Source organism: Micrasema longulum, unplaced genomic scaffold (assembly GCF_059751315.1).
Source record: "Micrasema longulum isolate JH-2025_06_02 unplaced genomic scaffold, ASM5975131v1 h1tg000087l, whole genome shotgun sequence".
In the NCBI taxonomy this organism is placed as follows: Eukaryota; Metazoa; Arthropoda; class Insecta; order Trichoptera; family Brachycentridae; genus Micrasema; species Micrasema longulum.
In genome coordinates, this window is record NW_028277293.1 from 1,216,857 (window position 1) to 1,234,557 (window position 17,701).

The 17,701-nt window shown below is 30.2% G+C and overlaps 1 protein-coding gene across 1 annotated transcript in view; it reads right to left on the reverse strand.

Annotated features, from left to right (window-relative positions):
- Window positions 1–9,548, reverse strand: part of LOC148284816 (dipeptidase 1-like) — a 148,730-nt gene extending 139,182 nt beyond the window's left edge. Inside the window, exons 1-3 of the mRNA XM_088234729.1 lie at window positions 9,503–9,548; window positions 6,824–6,941; window positions 4,448–4,604 (exon numbers count right to left, since the gene is read on the reverse strand). Of these exons, the coding sequence (XP_088090855.1) occupies window positions 4,448–4,604; window positions 6,824–6,941; window positions 9,503–9,518 (291 nt within the window). The 5' untranslated portion in view covers window positions 9,519–9,548. The remainder of the gene's footprint in view (window positions 1–4,447; window positions 4,605–6,823; window positions 6,942–9,502) is intronic.
- Between the last annotated feature and the right edge of the window lie 8,153 nt (window positions 9,549–17,701).

Sequence of the window (17,701 nt, forward strand, 5' to 3'; positions counted from 1 at the left end):
CTAATTTTCTGCCGCCATTTTCAGCAGATCTTTTTTTGTCAAAATTTCCTTACCTGATTGATTTTTCCTTTAATCCTAAAGGAATTTTAAAAAAAAACGTAGCACATTTGACTTAAATTGAATATTTAAGTTTTTAAAATCAGTATTATATAAATTAAAAAGAGGCTTAGATGGTTATTCCTTTTTAAAAATATCTCCTTTTAAGTACAATTTTTTTTAAATTTACTTTTCAGTATTTCATAGGCCCTTATTATAAAAAATATATATATATATATATATTTACATTAGAAGTTCATTGTACATTATTTGAGACAATAAGTCCCAACTCAAGGGGACTAAAAGTCCTGTGTTGAGATGGGACTAGCAATTATATGACACAGACACACGAGTATATCACCACAAATATAGGATTAGAAACATAAAAAATAAATTTCAAACATATTTAAAAAACATTTATATATGGCACATCAATATGGCAAACATTAAACTCAAGCATTCGGAAAATTATCAAGGAGTTTCCTATTCAAATCCCTCCAATCAATATTGTAGATAAATTCACTAAATTCAATTAAATCACAATTCTTACTGAGTATATTGTTCTATCGACCTTATTAAAAAAAAATGTCCACAAACCGTTAAACAACCAAATATTTGGCCGAGAGAATATTGTAGTAATAAACATTTTTACCAAGAATAATTATTACTTCAATGCCATTCTTTCCTTTGTTCGATGTCCTAAATTCTACGAAATAGCTGCTAGAAGAGAAAAAGAATGAAAATAGTTCGCAGAAAGAAGAATTTCTTTCAATAAAGGAAAATATGAAAAGTCATAATGGGAGATGAAACGCAAATCGTATATTTCCCAAGAATACTTGAAGACGTGACTCGTAATATTCCAATAAAATATCTAACTTTATGATGTTTCGTATCCAATACTTAATTCTGGGGTTTTTGTGTAATTAGGTACATGTTACTTCAATTGAGAAAATGGGTTAAGAGGAAAGGCGGTATAAACTTTCTTCCTACAAATGTATTCCTGTATTTTCTTCCTGAATTATGGCACTAGTGCAGTGATTTATTATTGTTACAATATTTGAGTTTGTCCAAATGTTCGTAGATAAAAAACTGGATTTCACCCCCTCGAGAGTCATTAAAAAACTTGTTAATTTATAATTGTATTTTGTGTTTTTTTGCACCACAACAAGCCAGGATGCCCAGTTTCAGTGGCGAATCACATCCTCATTCTTAGAGGGTGGTAAATATTTAATTTAAAAAAAAAAATGTATTATTTTATTTAAATTATGTAGGATTTACTAAAAAATAATATCTATTTTTGCGATTTTGTCATTAAATTAAAAAAAAAAAAAAAACTATGATTGGCTCTTCTTTAAAGTTGCCACATGTCGCTTGGTAATTTTTTCCTTTCCAGCGTCGATTAGTACACAATATGGTTATATGAAGTAAGTAAAAACAAACAAAACAAAACGTTCGTGACTATGTCAACTACCTATAGATACAATGGTGAATGTGATCACTTAACCCGGCCTATGACAGACTATAAGCCCTGTAAATGCTTAGACTTCCGAATTCCCATCTCAAAAACGTATTCCCTCTTTGTTGCAACAAATTTAAATAGATCAAAATAATAAAACTTTACTAAGGAATTTCGTTGATATCATCGTCATCACTTTTACCTTGTCCGCACCCATGGGTGTATAGAAAACTACATTAGTAAACCAAATGCAGCTTAATTCAAAAATTTGTTACGTGTTAAATAACCAATATATTTCATAAATCTACCTTTATACATCTAGTAAATATTATAACTGTAACTCTCCAAAAAAGAGACTAGTTCTTGTGTTGGAGAGAAATTTACACTGTTATAGTTTTTATTTATGAGAATTTGTGTAATTTTGAAAACACGAGTACATGAGAAAAAAGAGCTTAAAGAATATAAAAAGAAAAACAGAAATTATCAATTTATTCATACTTATTAAAATTAAATGCAGTTTTTACGTTTGTTAAAAAAAAAATTATTAATTTACCTTGAATTTATTTATTGATATAAAAGTTTAAATAACTTTACTTCAGTAGGGAGATTATTGTAATTTTTGACACCTTCGAAGACAAAGCTATTTTGACCTTGACTTGTGTGGAATTAAGGTTTAACTAGTTCACTAATATGATATTCCCATTTTTGGTTTTGGTCTATGAAAACACCAAGATATTTAATTTTATCTGTTGTATAAAGAACTGAACATGTTAGATCAAATATGTAAAATGTAATATATTTCATATCATCTATGTCGGAAATCTGACCCGAGACCTCTCGCACGGTAAGCAAACGCGCTGACCATACACCACGAGACCGACTTTCCGATTCTTTAAAATGAATTTTATTTTCTGGGATAATTCACATTATCCTGTGTTTTTCTTTAGAAATTCGCTGGATATTTTGAAATACCCGAAACGGTTGGCATATCAATAAATAGTAAATTTATATTCCTGGGGCTGAAACATGAAACCCACAATATTGGTAGTAAATTTTCGTAGAAAAGGGATCCAAGGGTTTTGAGTTGCTGTATTTTTTCGTATGTTTTCAAGGAAATGAAAATAAAGTAATAGCTTTTGGTTTCATAAGAAATATTGAATGTGTCTATTACTGACAGTTATGAATGGCGTTTACTTCGTAATATTTAATAAATAATTTTGAATATAAACATAAGCTTAGTGATGAGGATGTTCAGTGTTTTTTAAAATATATTTATTACCATAGTCGGCCATATGGTATAGCAGTGGCAAACAGTTAGTTTATTATAGGTAAGCATTAAAAAAATATATATATATTTGTACCTACGTGGTAGGAACATAATAAAATGTAAGTGATATATGCTATAAATGGCAATTTTTTCCGTGATTCTGCGTGAAACAACAATTCTCATGTATGAAATCAACTCAAATGACGTAACTTATTAATATAATATATTGTGTAGCTATATTATTCATTAATTTAACGCATAACTTATATAAAAGTTTATAGAAATTAGCACAATGAATTCAGTCAGTATTAGATATTCTCATTACGATTGAAATGTTGTTTGGCCGATTAAAAAGTATCATCTCAAAGAAAAATAGTATTTAAGAAATAGTGTTTGAAACACTGTTTTCCAAATCGAGAATCTTCAAAGAATTTGTGTAATCTGCAAGTTTACTCTAGGAGAAAAATCCCGCCACTGGGTTTAATATGTTCAAAATATAGAAAACTTTATAATTATAATTATTATCATTAATTTTAAGCGAGTAGCTTAAAGCTGATATGCTTAAATCTATTTAAACGAAAGTTAGTTGTTTGTAATTTATTTGTATAAAGAAATAAGCTTGAGTAATTGGCCAGTTCCTTGGCTCATTGCTGGCGCTGGGCGCGCTTTATAATAATGTTTTTTATATTTGAAGAAAAATACAAATGGTGGCAATGATTTATAAGAAACAGTAATTATTTGTTTGTTTTTCTGTAAATAAAGTTACCGTAAAACATTATTATGGATAGTCAAATATAATGGTTGCGCATAACCGCTTCTATACACGGTTCGGCCCTGTGGTATAGTGGTCCGCGCGTTTGCTTACCATTCAAGAAGTCTAGGGTTCTTTTTTCGACATGGTTGACATGACATATTTATTTAAAAAGGTACGAGTATTTACACACTAGAATATTTCATTGTCCCTGGACTGACACCTGAAACGTTAGACTGATCTACCTGCATGTAATAATAATGATATAAATACGCTTCGATTGGTTTACCAATCTAGTGCTCTATGCACTATTAGTTGCGGAAATGGAATAAAAATGATGCTTTTTTAAAATTTAGTTATTTTAAAATTGTTCCACTCGTGTCATCACATAGCTCTCTAATGAGTTAAATCCAGTCCTTGTCTACTAAAATTTGGACAAACTCAAAACATTGATAATATCTAATTTACTAGAAACTTTTATAAATTTATCCCAACTCAACACACGATTTTTAGTCTAATGGGGTTTAAAATACGTTACTATTTTAACTTATATAATATGTAATTTTGTGTTCATAATTCATAATCACAATTAAAAGTAGTAGATATAATAATCAATCATTAACATTCCGTTGCAGAGTACAAGAAAAGTATATTTAAGCTCTGCCTAATATCTTGTAACTAAATCTTCTACACTTTTCCTGAAAATCGTTTTCGTTTTCGAGATCTTAATATGTTCATCAAACACATTGAACGCTCTTGGGGCCACAAAAGATAAATTTCTCTAAGCCAAAGTGGTACATGTTTTTGGTATTCAATAATTCAAATTACAGGAAAACCTCGAATATCTCTGTTGTAGTACCTAAAAATAATAAACATCCCCGCAACAAATAAAACTTTATAAATATAAATATAGTTTACAAATATAATAGTTGTTTACCTGAGCCCCCATTTTTCCAGACCTTAATCTCGGAAGATCAGTATGAGAATATAATGACTTAGACCATGGTTCTTCAAGCGTCAAATCACTATCAAAATTAAAATCGTTTATTTGGTTTCTCAATAGTCTCCTTATATTCCAAGCCAAGTCATTATGTCTGGAAAAAAGGATTAACATTTTGTTAAAATACTGATTATGATAGATGAATCGGATATCCGGTAACTCTCCAGTATTCGGCCTAATTTTACAATCTCGGATACCGGAAAGTAGCTGAATTTTTAACTGCATACCGGATAGTAGCATAATATCTAGCCGGATACCAAATAATTGCTTAGTATCCGGCCGGATTTTGGAAAGAAGCACAGTATTTGACAGTTACCTAATATTAATTCAACTGCGGAAATTTCATGAAGTCAACGCCACCAAAGTGATTTATTGATATAGACCGTGTTTGGAAAAAGGGATGTAACCCTCTGTATTTGAAAAATAACCTTGTTTTCATAAAACACTATAAGAAGAATTAATCAGCAAATAAATAATGTTTATCAAAAATTATTTGTGAGAAAATAATAAAGCGCAAGAGTTTAATGACCCCAAACCATTATGATTATCCAATAAATGAACTAACAAACCATGTTGATAAGCGAATTATTGATCAATAAGTGATCATTTATGAAAATATTTAAACAACTGTTTATTTTATAAACATGTTTTTTTTTTTATTTTAACTTTTTTTTCCTCATGAAGTTGGAAGATCTTTAAGTAAATAAATAAAATATGAGAGGAATTCTAGTGCCGGGGTGTTTTTATTGTTTTACAAGACAATTAGCCGGATATACGGTATCCGGCCAAACCACTATCCGTTTCACCACATATACTGACTATCGCAGAAATAACATTAATGCTTATTATATAATAAAATGAACGGTGGACTAAGTACAGTAGTTTCTTATAAAAATATGTTAATTGAAGAAAGTCTGGCAGTTCAAAATTAAGTTTTAGTCACAATACGTGCATGGGAGTAATGAAACATGGAATTGGCAGAGGAAGGATGGAAGCAGAGAGAACGCGTTGAAATGCGACCTCTTGATTACGAATGCGTGGGTAATTTATGTATTTCTGGGTTATACACGATGAAACCAGACGAGAATTTAAATCGTAGACAGGTGTTATTAATAAGATTAAGACATGGTTAATACTATGGTTTGGTCATATAGAACGAATGGATAATTGTCGATGTCGGAAATCGAATCCGAGACCTCTTCCATGGTAGACAAACGCGCTGAGCACTACACTACGAGGCGTAGAACCAAACTACCAAATCATACTTTAAATGAAAAAAAATACAAATAATAAATTTTGGAGTACCGCAGGGATCTATTTTGGCTACAATATTGTATTATTTTTATATTAATGACCTATTACTGTACAATTTTAAAGGAAACATTATTGTTTTTGACGATAACATAAGATAATTCGAAAATATTTACTAGGAATGACATTAATGAAGACCTAACTTTTTAAATTTGTCGCAACAGAGAGGAAAAACATTTTTGAGTAGGGAATATGGAAGTCTAGGCGTTTACAGGGCTTACAACCTGTCATTGGCTGATTTAAGCGGCTACTTCATACACTGTGTAACATTCACCATTCTACCTATGTTTGAACATCCACATTTCCCAAACTCTTCCATCTGCTGACTTTTTTTTTTGAGTATGTGAATTGGTTCAGCCGGATGAATCTCACCCACATGATAAAGGTTTCAGCTCTTTTACTTCAGTATTTTTAAAATGCGCTTCTTTTCTCTCCACTGCAATATAAATATGTTTGTAATATATGTATACCCATGTTTTTTACTAATAAGTAAATATATTTAAAAAATATTTTTCGTATTCTTCTTAAATCATTTTTATTTTTTACTACTTTTGTCTAAAAAACATGCCTGTCTTTGTATTTATATATGTAAAACATGCAAGAGCTTCCAAAACTTCTAAATAAATAAACAATTTTTAAAAAATACACAAATATATGTAATTCATTGAATAAGTAGAAGCAAACAAAAAAAACTTGTTTTCCAATTATTTAAATTCAGCAAATCTTCTTTCAAATTCTTTTCTAGGGATCAACATTTTTCTGCGTATTTTTTTGTATGATGCGGTTTCACCCAAATTTATGTTTCATGTCGGAAAGTGACTCTTGCCTTGGCTGGGTTGGGTTTGACACGCTCGTTGTAACATATAAAAAACTTACTTGTATTATTTTTATCAACAAAATAAATCAAAAAGCGACTGGTTTATTTCTACACCGGGAATAAAATATTAAAGGGAAAATATTTTATTTTGCAGGAAAGGTTTTGCCTAATTGTCGTTTACCTACCCATCAATAAGGGGAACTTGAGAGAGAAGTTCCTCGGCTTCCTGTCTTGTCCCAGACGTAATTAAGGCACAAAGGATCAAAAGCAGAAGGCTTTGAATAAGCCAAAAGAACCGGTTTGCTGAAAAAATATCGAAAACATCTTATTAAACGAGAAAAAATGTGCATTTAAGGGAGATTTAATAAAATGCTTATAGAAAGGAATACGGTTTATATCACGAAATTAATGAAAGACAAATACTACTATAGAAAAAATGTAAAAGAGCCTTGTTTTCAACCGCTTTGTATAATATAATAGTAGAATCATTTTCAATATTTTTTGTATTATTTAGCTAAGAAAAACGTCTTGTAATATTTTTTCTGATTTATTTATATATTTAAAATATAATTATACTCGTTTATTAATGCCCAAGTTAAAATTATGATTAAGGTTCTAATTTTTTTTGATTTTATCGTTTAAATTGTTTAAAGGTTTTTGTAGCATTATAAAATGGAATAATAGTAGTTTTTTAATATTATACAAAACACAGCAATAATAATAAATGTTTAACTAGCTATGATTATTCAAATAAAAATGTCGATTCCCCTTAACTTAAAAGACTTCAATTTTGTTTACCATCTGGAGTCTAAACTCTAGACTGTAGACCAAACAGACAAAATCTGTTATTTTACATACATTTTGATGATATTTTTAGAAATTTAAAGAAAATCATTTTCTAATCGGTCTCCGTGGTGTAGTGGTTAAGATGCTTTATTCATTCGGAAGGTTTCGGGTTTGATTCGCGGCGAGAACACAAAAAAATTACGGGATTTTTCTCAAGCCTATGTGTTGTACTTCACCACTGAAATTAGGCATCCTGACCTAAGCAAAACATTCTATTATACCTAAAACATCCGAGGAGTACAACAATAGATTTACCAAAGTCGATATTTTTTATAAACAAAATTTTAAGTCAAATGACTTTATTTTATTTATTTTTATTTTGTTGGACATATTGTAATATAAATAAAATACTATTGATTGAATGCACTGATAAAGTTTAACACAAAATTCTATCATAAAAAAATAAACTAAGATATTGGCATAAGTAGTGATCTATGTCGATTGTTCTGTTCTTACATTGAAAACAAATCAAATGCTACAGAATTACAGGGTATACATCCAACTGGTTTTTTGTTACTTCTGGCATACCACAAGGATCAATTCGAGGTCCCTCTAATTTTGATACCTATAATTATCGACGACATTCAGGAATACGTTTATCATGACAAATTTGCATTAATTGCTGATAGTAAATATTTTATGAAAAATATATACTTATTGTGTACGTCGAGGTTGGCTGGTTAGATGAGTGCGCGTTTGTGAGTATCACATACATTTAAAAAAAAATTCTTCATAATATAAATTAAAATAATTATCTCTGTAATCTTATTCATATTTTAAAAAAATATGTATTTTAATAATTATATTGTTGTTTATTACATTTTAAATATATATATATATATTTATTTATATATTATTTTTTAAACACACCTTACAAATTTTATTCATATTTATTAAATTTTATTAATTTTATATTTTAATTCATCATCATTCACTATATTTGATGTTAATATTATTTTTATTCTTGACGTCCTAAAATGTTCTAGTTGATAATTTAATTTATTATTAATTATTAATTATAATAATGATAATGGTTTGCTAACATAACATTTCATAACTATGTATTGTTATTTACAGAGCATTTATATTATTCACGATGAGAAATTTACATAGTATATTTTTCCAATTTAAGTAAGTCACAATTTTTTTCATATTCTGTATGCATTTCATGTAAAAAAAAAAGTTATTTTCTCTAAATAGAAAGAAGAATAGAAATTACACCATCAATTGTAATAGAAAATGAAAAACTTAATGAAGTCACTGAAATTAAATATTTAGGTGTAATGTTGGATTCAAAACTTACATTTCACCAAAACGCTAAGATGGTAATAAATAAGATTGCAAAAAAAATATTAATTTTGGGAAGGATCAGAAGATTTATTGATAAGGACTCCTGCAAAACTATTTACAAAGCAATTATTGAACCACACGTTAACTACTGTAGTAGCATTTTATTTTTATCAAACAAAGAAAACATAGATAAACTAACTGTATTACAAAATAAAGCCTTTAGAATCATTTTGAAAAAAAACAGATATACGAGGGTAAAGTCGATGGTAAATGAAATGAAATTATTAACATATAAACAAAAAATATTTTACAATACAATGATATTTGTTCATAAAATTATAAACTCTAATAAAAAAACAGAATTTTGGAAAAAAATTGATCGGAACCAGCATGAACACGATCACAATACTAGAGAAAAGAACAAAATTAGACTTCCATTTAGGAAAAAGGCAAAGTCACAAAATTCAATTTTATTTAAAGCAATTAAAAAGTATTACGAAATGGAAAAAAATATTTATGAAGAAAAAAACATATCAAAATTTAAAATAATGGTCAAGACATATGTGATAAACAATTTATAAATTAAATATATTTGTAATGTTATTATTAGAACACACATAACAATATGTATGATATGTGTGCCCTACTTTAAGATTTAAATTTTAAAAAAATAAAAAAAATAAAAATAAATAGAAATGAAATTAATTAGTATAAAACTTTTTACTCACATAGCATTGTTAACATATATCTCACGTCAAAGTCAAATTAAACAATAAACAAAATCGAAATAATGTTGACTTAAATGGTTGCCTTATCAAAAAAACAAAGTCTCAAAACTGCGACTATCGTCACATAATTTTTTTGGTATTTTTAAAATATATTTTTTTAAACATTTTTAGGAATATAAATGATTTTTTTTCTCCGTTACCCTTTTGTCTAAACTATTCGTTTTATAAGTATGCTGACTTTAATGCTAATTACTCTCATCTACATTAGAGAATTGAAAATTCTGTAGACAGTCTCTGGTAATAATCGTTCGCTACAGTAATTATTAAATTAAGGAATTATCAAGTTGGCGTTTCTAACTTGTCTTCCAACTCTAATCTACAAACTGTTTTTGAAAAAATACTCTACAATTACTGTTATATACTATTTTATCAAAAAAAACAATAAATTACAGTGCTTCATCACATACATGAATAAGTTACTTATTTATAAATTTTATATTTGAAGCAATAATTTTGTGGTTATTCATTATAATAACTTTGTTTTGAACCACTAATTGTAATTTTTTTTTCCACCGATTGGTTTCAAAGCAAACAAGCTTCTTCGTCAAGGTTTACGTAAGTAGTAACTTTTCAAAATTTTGACACATATCACAGTATTTTATAATACTCCTCCGGCGGCCTCCGTGGTGTAGTGGTCAAGACGCTTGACTCACGCACGGAAGGTTGCGGGTTCGATTCCCGGTGAGAACACAAAAAATAAAATGTGATTTTTCTCAAGCCTGGGTGCTCTGTGATGTAATTCACCACTGTAATTAGGCCTTCTGGCCTGTTGTGGTGCAAAAAAACTGAAATGGAATGTAATAAATTACAAATAATTAGAATTTCGGTAAACGGGCACATATCATAATACAACGAAAATTTTGGCATATCACAATATTTTATTTTTATTTTTTATAAATGTATTTATACTTTTACATGGTTTGTATTTTATTTTTTATACAGAATAATGTTCCTTTACGGGGTGAAACATTTTACAAAATGTGAAACATGTCTTAAATTAGTTATTTAACAAAGTTAACATAATAATAATAATAATAAAAATACGTACCTAATTAATCTAATCAACCTGATTATCATAAACATAATAAACAATATAAACTAAAATAATCATAACAAATAAAACCAATTTATACAAACCAATAGAACAAATTTCATAAACAGTACATATATTTTACTTGATTTACTCATCGATGCGTGCACAACCCACCTCCACTATCCATTTCTTAATAGCAATTTTATATTTAGAGTATTTTCTAATTTTCCTTATGGATAATGGAAGTAAATTGTACACAAAACCGAGTAGTAGGCCAATCCTCTTTGACCGAAGGTTGTATTATTTTTATTTTTTTGCAGCATCAGGGTTGAGTATCTAGTAACTTTTGTATTGGTAACGGAAGGTAGAGAATAATGTGTATGTGCGTAAAATAACAGAGCTTTTACATTGAGTTGTTTTATAGATTTTACATTAAGATTTTTTGAATAAACCGAGGGAGCTAGTTCTCATTAAAGTTTTTTTTGCAACTATTATTTGTTTGATCGGTGTGTCATTTGCACATCCCCATCCAATTATTCCATATTCCAAAACTGATTGAATTATTGCGTAATATATTTTTACAAGTTTTTTTAGGCTAATTATCTTTCTCATAGTTTAAAAAAAGTGAATTTGCTTTTCAATTTATTTTTAATATGTTCGATTTAATTAGTCCATCTTAAATATAACTTTAAATATAATATATTCCAATCAAAATTTTAAACATGAGAATTTTGGGATATGAAAATATTTTATAATACATTACATTACAAACAATGAAAATTTGGGCATATAAGACAACATTTCATAATAAATTATCAAAAAAACTATGAAACTTTATTAAAATATTTTAAATACTGCTTTTAATCAAAGGATCATCTGCTTACTTTTTAAAGTTTTATTTGAATTTACAACATCACCAACGGTTTTTTCAGTTTGAAGTTTATTTTTTTGTTCACACAACAAATAACAAAATTGTTTTGCTTATCTGGATATATATCATGGTTAATTATCAAATGTTTGCTTCGATTCTACAATATAATATACTTTTTTTACAAAAAAATCATGTTATGTCATGTTTTAAGACTAGCGTCCTTAAATTTTATATTTAGTTAATGCACGTTGGCGGTCATTATCTCATTTTATAAATACATGTTATGTAAGTAATAATTAAAATTAACACGGGTGCTTATCATTCATAAGTTGAAACTACTAAAAATAATCTTGTTTGTATTGATACGGTATGTCTTAGTTTTCGTATTACCGACTTGCTTAGTCTTTATCTTACTAAAATGAAGATAAAACATTCATTGCAAATTTGTCAATGTTTGTCAGCGAAATACATAATACGTATTTATTAATTTTATATACATTTTACATTTCGGAAACGTAATTCAAACAAATTACGGTTCTAGTTCTATTGTGGATTTGAAACTATTATTATTTTTTTATTTTGTTTACTTATGCGACACCGATAGGCCACTTTATGTACATTATGTACATTAGTATTACGAATTTCTTGACGTTTAGAGCGTGACATCAAGACTCTTTTTCTTTCTTCTTCTCTTAGTGCCCTGTCAGGTATCATCAACGTTGGCAATCACTCTGGCAAAAGTCTCCCTGTCCTGTGCTGCCCGGAAAATCTGCTCCACAGTCCTGAAGCCGTCCAGTCTCGTATATTTCGCAGCCAGGACATCTGTCTTCTTCCAGCCCCTCTGTGGCCCTCAATCTTGTCTTTCAAAATTAAATGAAGCAAGTGGTACTTTTTTCCACGCATTATATGCCCTAAATATGAAATTTTACGAACTTTTATGGGGGTTAAGAGTTCTCTGTTCGTTTTAGCTAGACTTAAGACTTCTGAGTTCGTTATTAGGTCTGTTCAAGATAATTTAAGCATTCTGCGATGCAACCACATCTCAAAAGCCCCCAGCCTATTCATAGTGTTCACTTTCAGAGTCTAAGTCTCACAGCCATACAACAATACAGACATATAACATTTTACCAATCTTTGCCTTATTTTCAAGTTGATATTAGCATTGCAGAAGAGGGATTTCATTTTATTAAAAGCAGCTCTTGCTGTCTCAATTCTGCATTTAAATTCTATATCTGGGCCGAGAGTCTCTGTTAGAATGCTGCCGAGGTATTTAAATTTTCTTATTTAATTAGATGTAATCAAATTGAATATTGGTGTATTGTAAATCTTTTTCTTTAATTAGATGCAATTAAATTAAATATTGATGTATTGTAATATTGTTAAAACACTGTTACTTAAGTATTATCATACATAAGCATTTAGGGTGGCACAATAAGGTTTACAAAGTTAGTCGTAAACTTTATAGCAGCTTGCACTCACTTAAAAGATTGTAGATTTTCTTGTCAATTAATGTATGGCAAACATTGTTCCAGAGCTTACTTCTTCCAATCCTTGATTATGCAGATGTATGTTATCCAGATGCTTATTCTGAATTGCTTTATAAGTTAGAACGATTGCAGAATGTTTGAACACGTTATATCTTAAATATTCGCAAATTTGATCACATAACTGAATATCGCACGCAACTACACTGGCTCAGTATTAGGCATAGAAGAAACATTCACATTCTATAACTTCTCCACAATATTTGAAATAGACCCACTTCTCCTGTTTATCTGAGAGAGCGCTTCCAACATCTATCACAGCATGGGCCAACTCTTTGTTCTAGTAACGAGAGAACTCTTTCAATACCCATTCACGGCTCTATTTTTTTTGCCTCCTCTTTCACAATAGTAGCTGCTCGATTATGGAATAATCTACCCAGTTATGTCAGTTACCCAGTTACCCTTTTAAGTATGAAATGTCACTTTTTGAAAATTTAAGTTTACCTTTTCTCTCCCTCTTTTCTTCCCTCTTTCCCCCCTCCTCTCTTCATAGTATAGTTAAAATATTTAGCCAATTTTTTCATCTAAAAAATATCTGTGTTTTTTAATATTTAGTTCTAAAATGAAATTACTAATGAACCAACAATATGTTCATCTACCACTGATTTTCTCAAATTGAACGGTTTGGGTAGGTAAAAAAGAAGTTGCCTTATGGCAATATCTCCGCCTTTATTCATTTGTATGTGAACTGTACATGTTTAAAATAAAAGTTTTCAAATAATAAAACCCATAAATAAATAATACTTGAACGCTTGACTCACGCATAGAAGATTCCGGGTTCGATTCCCGGTGAGAACACAAAAAAAAAAGTTATTTTTCTCAAGCCTGGGTGTTCCGTGATATAATTCACCACTGTAATTGGGCCTCCTGGCCTGTTGTGGTGCAAAAAAAAAACAAAAATACTTTATATAAATAAGTAACTACAACCTTAATACCCGTATGCAGAGACAAAACTTAAGGCGAGGAAAGTACATTCTAATTTCAAATGCAGAGAATAACCCGAAGGTGAAGACAATAGAATGTTCTTTCCTCACCTTAAAGCTTGTCTCTGCATACGGGTATAACTCTTAAAAGTCTATGAAAAAATTCCATTTTGAAACGGGGTAATAACGTCGTGTTACATCCAGCAACATACTAAATATTTTATATTAGGGGAGAGTGGGCTGATGGCAATCTGCGAGTTACTCCGAACGATGGTAGTCTAGAAGGTTCCGATACCGCCACTTCCACACAAACCTAGCCAGGATGAATGCCGCTCTTCTCTAGAGTACTGAGCTGCATTTCGTTGGGGGAAGTCGCGCACGCCGTTTACGGTAAGAACATGCCATAGGGCCTGCGACCGCAAATGCGCGTTCACCGAATTTATTGCGCTGTTTGCGTAGAGGTATAACAAATTTTCTTCTCGACGTAGATGTAGCTGATTCAACCGGCAAATGTTTACTGGCGCATTTAAATTGTCTCAGCTGGTAAACGCATGAAATTATCGTTCTACTAATTTGAGCGTCAAGAGAAAGGTCAGAATCAAGGAAGTATCCCAGTAGCTTATAAAAGAGTAAAGGGGTACTTTTAACATCGGGTAGTGCCGTATTCTGAATCAAATTCAGTTGTCTGGTTGAACCCATCCATAGTTGTTTCGTTTTAGATGGGTTTAACGTTTGTCTATGTTTAGCCATCCAGTTTCCTTTTTTCTCAATACATTTAATTAAATCAACAAGCAAAGTTCTACCGCCGGGTTTACATTTAAAATAAATATGTGTATCATCTGCATAGCAGTAGAGACTACAATCCCCATTCTTTGATAATGTTATCTGTATCTTTAGTGTACAGGAGATAGAGGAGTGGTTTTTTGAGGTACTAATAGATACAAATAACAAATATCCCAGTTACCGAGGATAACCATACAAAAAAACATTCAGATATTTTGACAAGCACACCAATAAAAATCAAACAAGAAGAAAGAAAGCGAAAACAAATTGGAAAAAAAAATCAGATAGAAATCACGGCCATCATAAAAAAATCGATGGCATTTAAAAATAGTGAACATTAAAATGCCATTTAAAATTTTAAGTTGTTTGTTGACGAAAATACAGTTTAAAAAAAAGATATTTTATTTTTCAAAAACATGAAAATCCTCCCACTGAATATAAAATTATGTGCTTACTATGCCTTGGCACGGGCAACCCCAGTGATCACACTATTTTTAATATTAATTTTAGTTTATAGTGGAAAAAATATTTATAAATAAATCAATCATGGGCCCACGAAAAACGCAACAGTGAAAAAAGCTGCTCAAAAGATCCGTATGGGATTTTTGCTGAAACTGTTAATATTCGCCATTAACCCGTGTGCTTAAGGTAATCCGAACGGCAAGCTAATGGTTTTTTTTAAAAAAAAAAAATTTAATGTTTATTCCAATCTGAAATAAAAAAACCTTTTTATTTCCAATAAATAAGTTTTGATTTATTCGTTTTTTTTTAAAAATCATTTTTCTCTTAGGTTTTCGCCACTACCCCCCTCTCCCCTACAGCTATTAAAAAAAAGTACTGTTTTACCATCTATAATCTAATATAATATATATCTGGCGGCCTCCGTGGTGTAGTGGTCAAGACGCTTGACTCAGATACGGAAGGTTCCGGGTTCGATTCCCGGTGAGAACACAAAAAATGAATGTGATTTTTCTCAGGCCTGGGTGTTCTATGATGTAATTCACCACTGTAATTGGGCCTCATTGCCTGTTGTGGTGCAAAAATAAATAAATTTAAAAAAAAAATCAATAATATTTTCCATAATTTACAAAAATATTAATCTCTTTTTTATTATAATAATAAATAAAAAAATTGGTATTTAAAAAAAAGAGAGATATAAAAATTTGATTTTTTTTCAACAGAGAGGGAAAACATTTTTGAGAAGGGAATATGGAAGTCTAGGCATTTACAGAGCTTATGACCTGACATTGTCTGGTTTAAGTAGCCACTTTACACACTGTGTAACATTCACCATTCTGCCCATGTTTGAACATCCACATTTCCTCAACTCTTCCATCTGTTGACTTTTGTGAAGTAAAAGAGCTGAAACCTTTATCATGTGGGTGAGATTCATCCGGCTGAACCAAATCACCTACTAGGTAACGCCTGATAACAATTTTCCAATTTTTATACTTCTTCTTTTACCAGGTAGTAATTCAACAATGTTTGACTATGTCCAAATGCTTGCAGACTGGCTGGATTTCCTCCCTAGGGAGTTGTTCATATTTAAATTTATTTCAACCAACCAGTTTGCAAGCATTTGGACATAATCAAACATTAGAGATATATCGAGTCTTGTATTCTGTCATTGCTACGCCACACAAGAGTTAAGTATTATATTTAAGCAAAACTGGGTCCTAGTTCCCATAATATACAATTCAATAAAACCATACAGACACGCTATTGGTAAATATCTATAGCGTGTTAAAATCGCTGCTCCATAATCCAAAGAAAAATAACTAGAATACGTTCGTTTGAAGAAAAGTCAGACCGCGTTCGCTCTGAACTCTTGTGTGACTGTGATGTCACACGAGTCGACATACGACACAAGACTTAATATATCTCTCTTATTTTTTAAAATGATGAACTCGTATTTTTTGTAATCTTCAAATGGGCATTTTCACACCGGATTTGGAAAGTAAAATTTGTATTACTATGCTGGATTTAAATACAAAATATATTTAACTTTGCTACCCAAAGAATGATGTCTGCAAAGAGAGCACGAAGATAGAACACACAACAAGGGAAACAGAGACGCTGTTCTGTAGCCAGTGTTGTGTGAAACAAATTCAGTTGGTTGTTGACAGTAATGGGGGACGCACGCGTGAATTATGAGCGGTGAATTAATGTCTTTTTTTATATAACAAGGAAAAACTATATGTTTATTTTTATAAATTATTAAAAAGGAATTGTTAAACTGTATGCCTCAGTGTTTTTTTTTGTTTTAATGTCTGAGTTTTTGCTTGTGGTAACATGATGTTACATCACCGCGCGCAAAGGGATTATTTACCACAGTCTTTTAAGAGTTAGGGCAAAGGAGTAACGCACGAAACAGATATATTTTTAAAAAAAACCCATAACAGTATGTACGTACTTTAAAAAAGCGCTCAGAGTGTATATTTAAAACATTATTTATGTAATAACATTTTAACTATATATGATTACTTAAAAATTTTACATTTCATTGCTCGAAATAATTAAAAATAGTTTTTTTAATGACATTAGGATATTTGTAAATAAGTTTCAAAGTCGATATTGATAAAATAATATTAGACAAAAATCTTTCAAAAATAAGTTTTACAGAACATAATATTTGCCTGCTTCCGCATTATTAGTTAGTCACTCATGTGTAAAAATATGAGGGGATTTTTATATCATAACGTTGTCAACTCGTCCATGCGCAAATTTGCATGAAAATTAACATGTGAGCTTTTTAAATCTGTCGCTAGAGTAAGTAAAAACCGCCTGTGGAGTCACAGTGTTAAATCTTACCAACATTATAAGACAAAATTGCAAACAAAATAAGGGCACATTGCCAGAAAACTAAATAACTGAACAGGGCATACAAATAGTAGGAAATATCCTTTTTGTGAGGCGTTCTTCTAGTGACTTTGTCCTTTTGTGTACAGGGTGATATGAATCCCCCTCATTTCTCCATTACCCTTA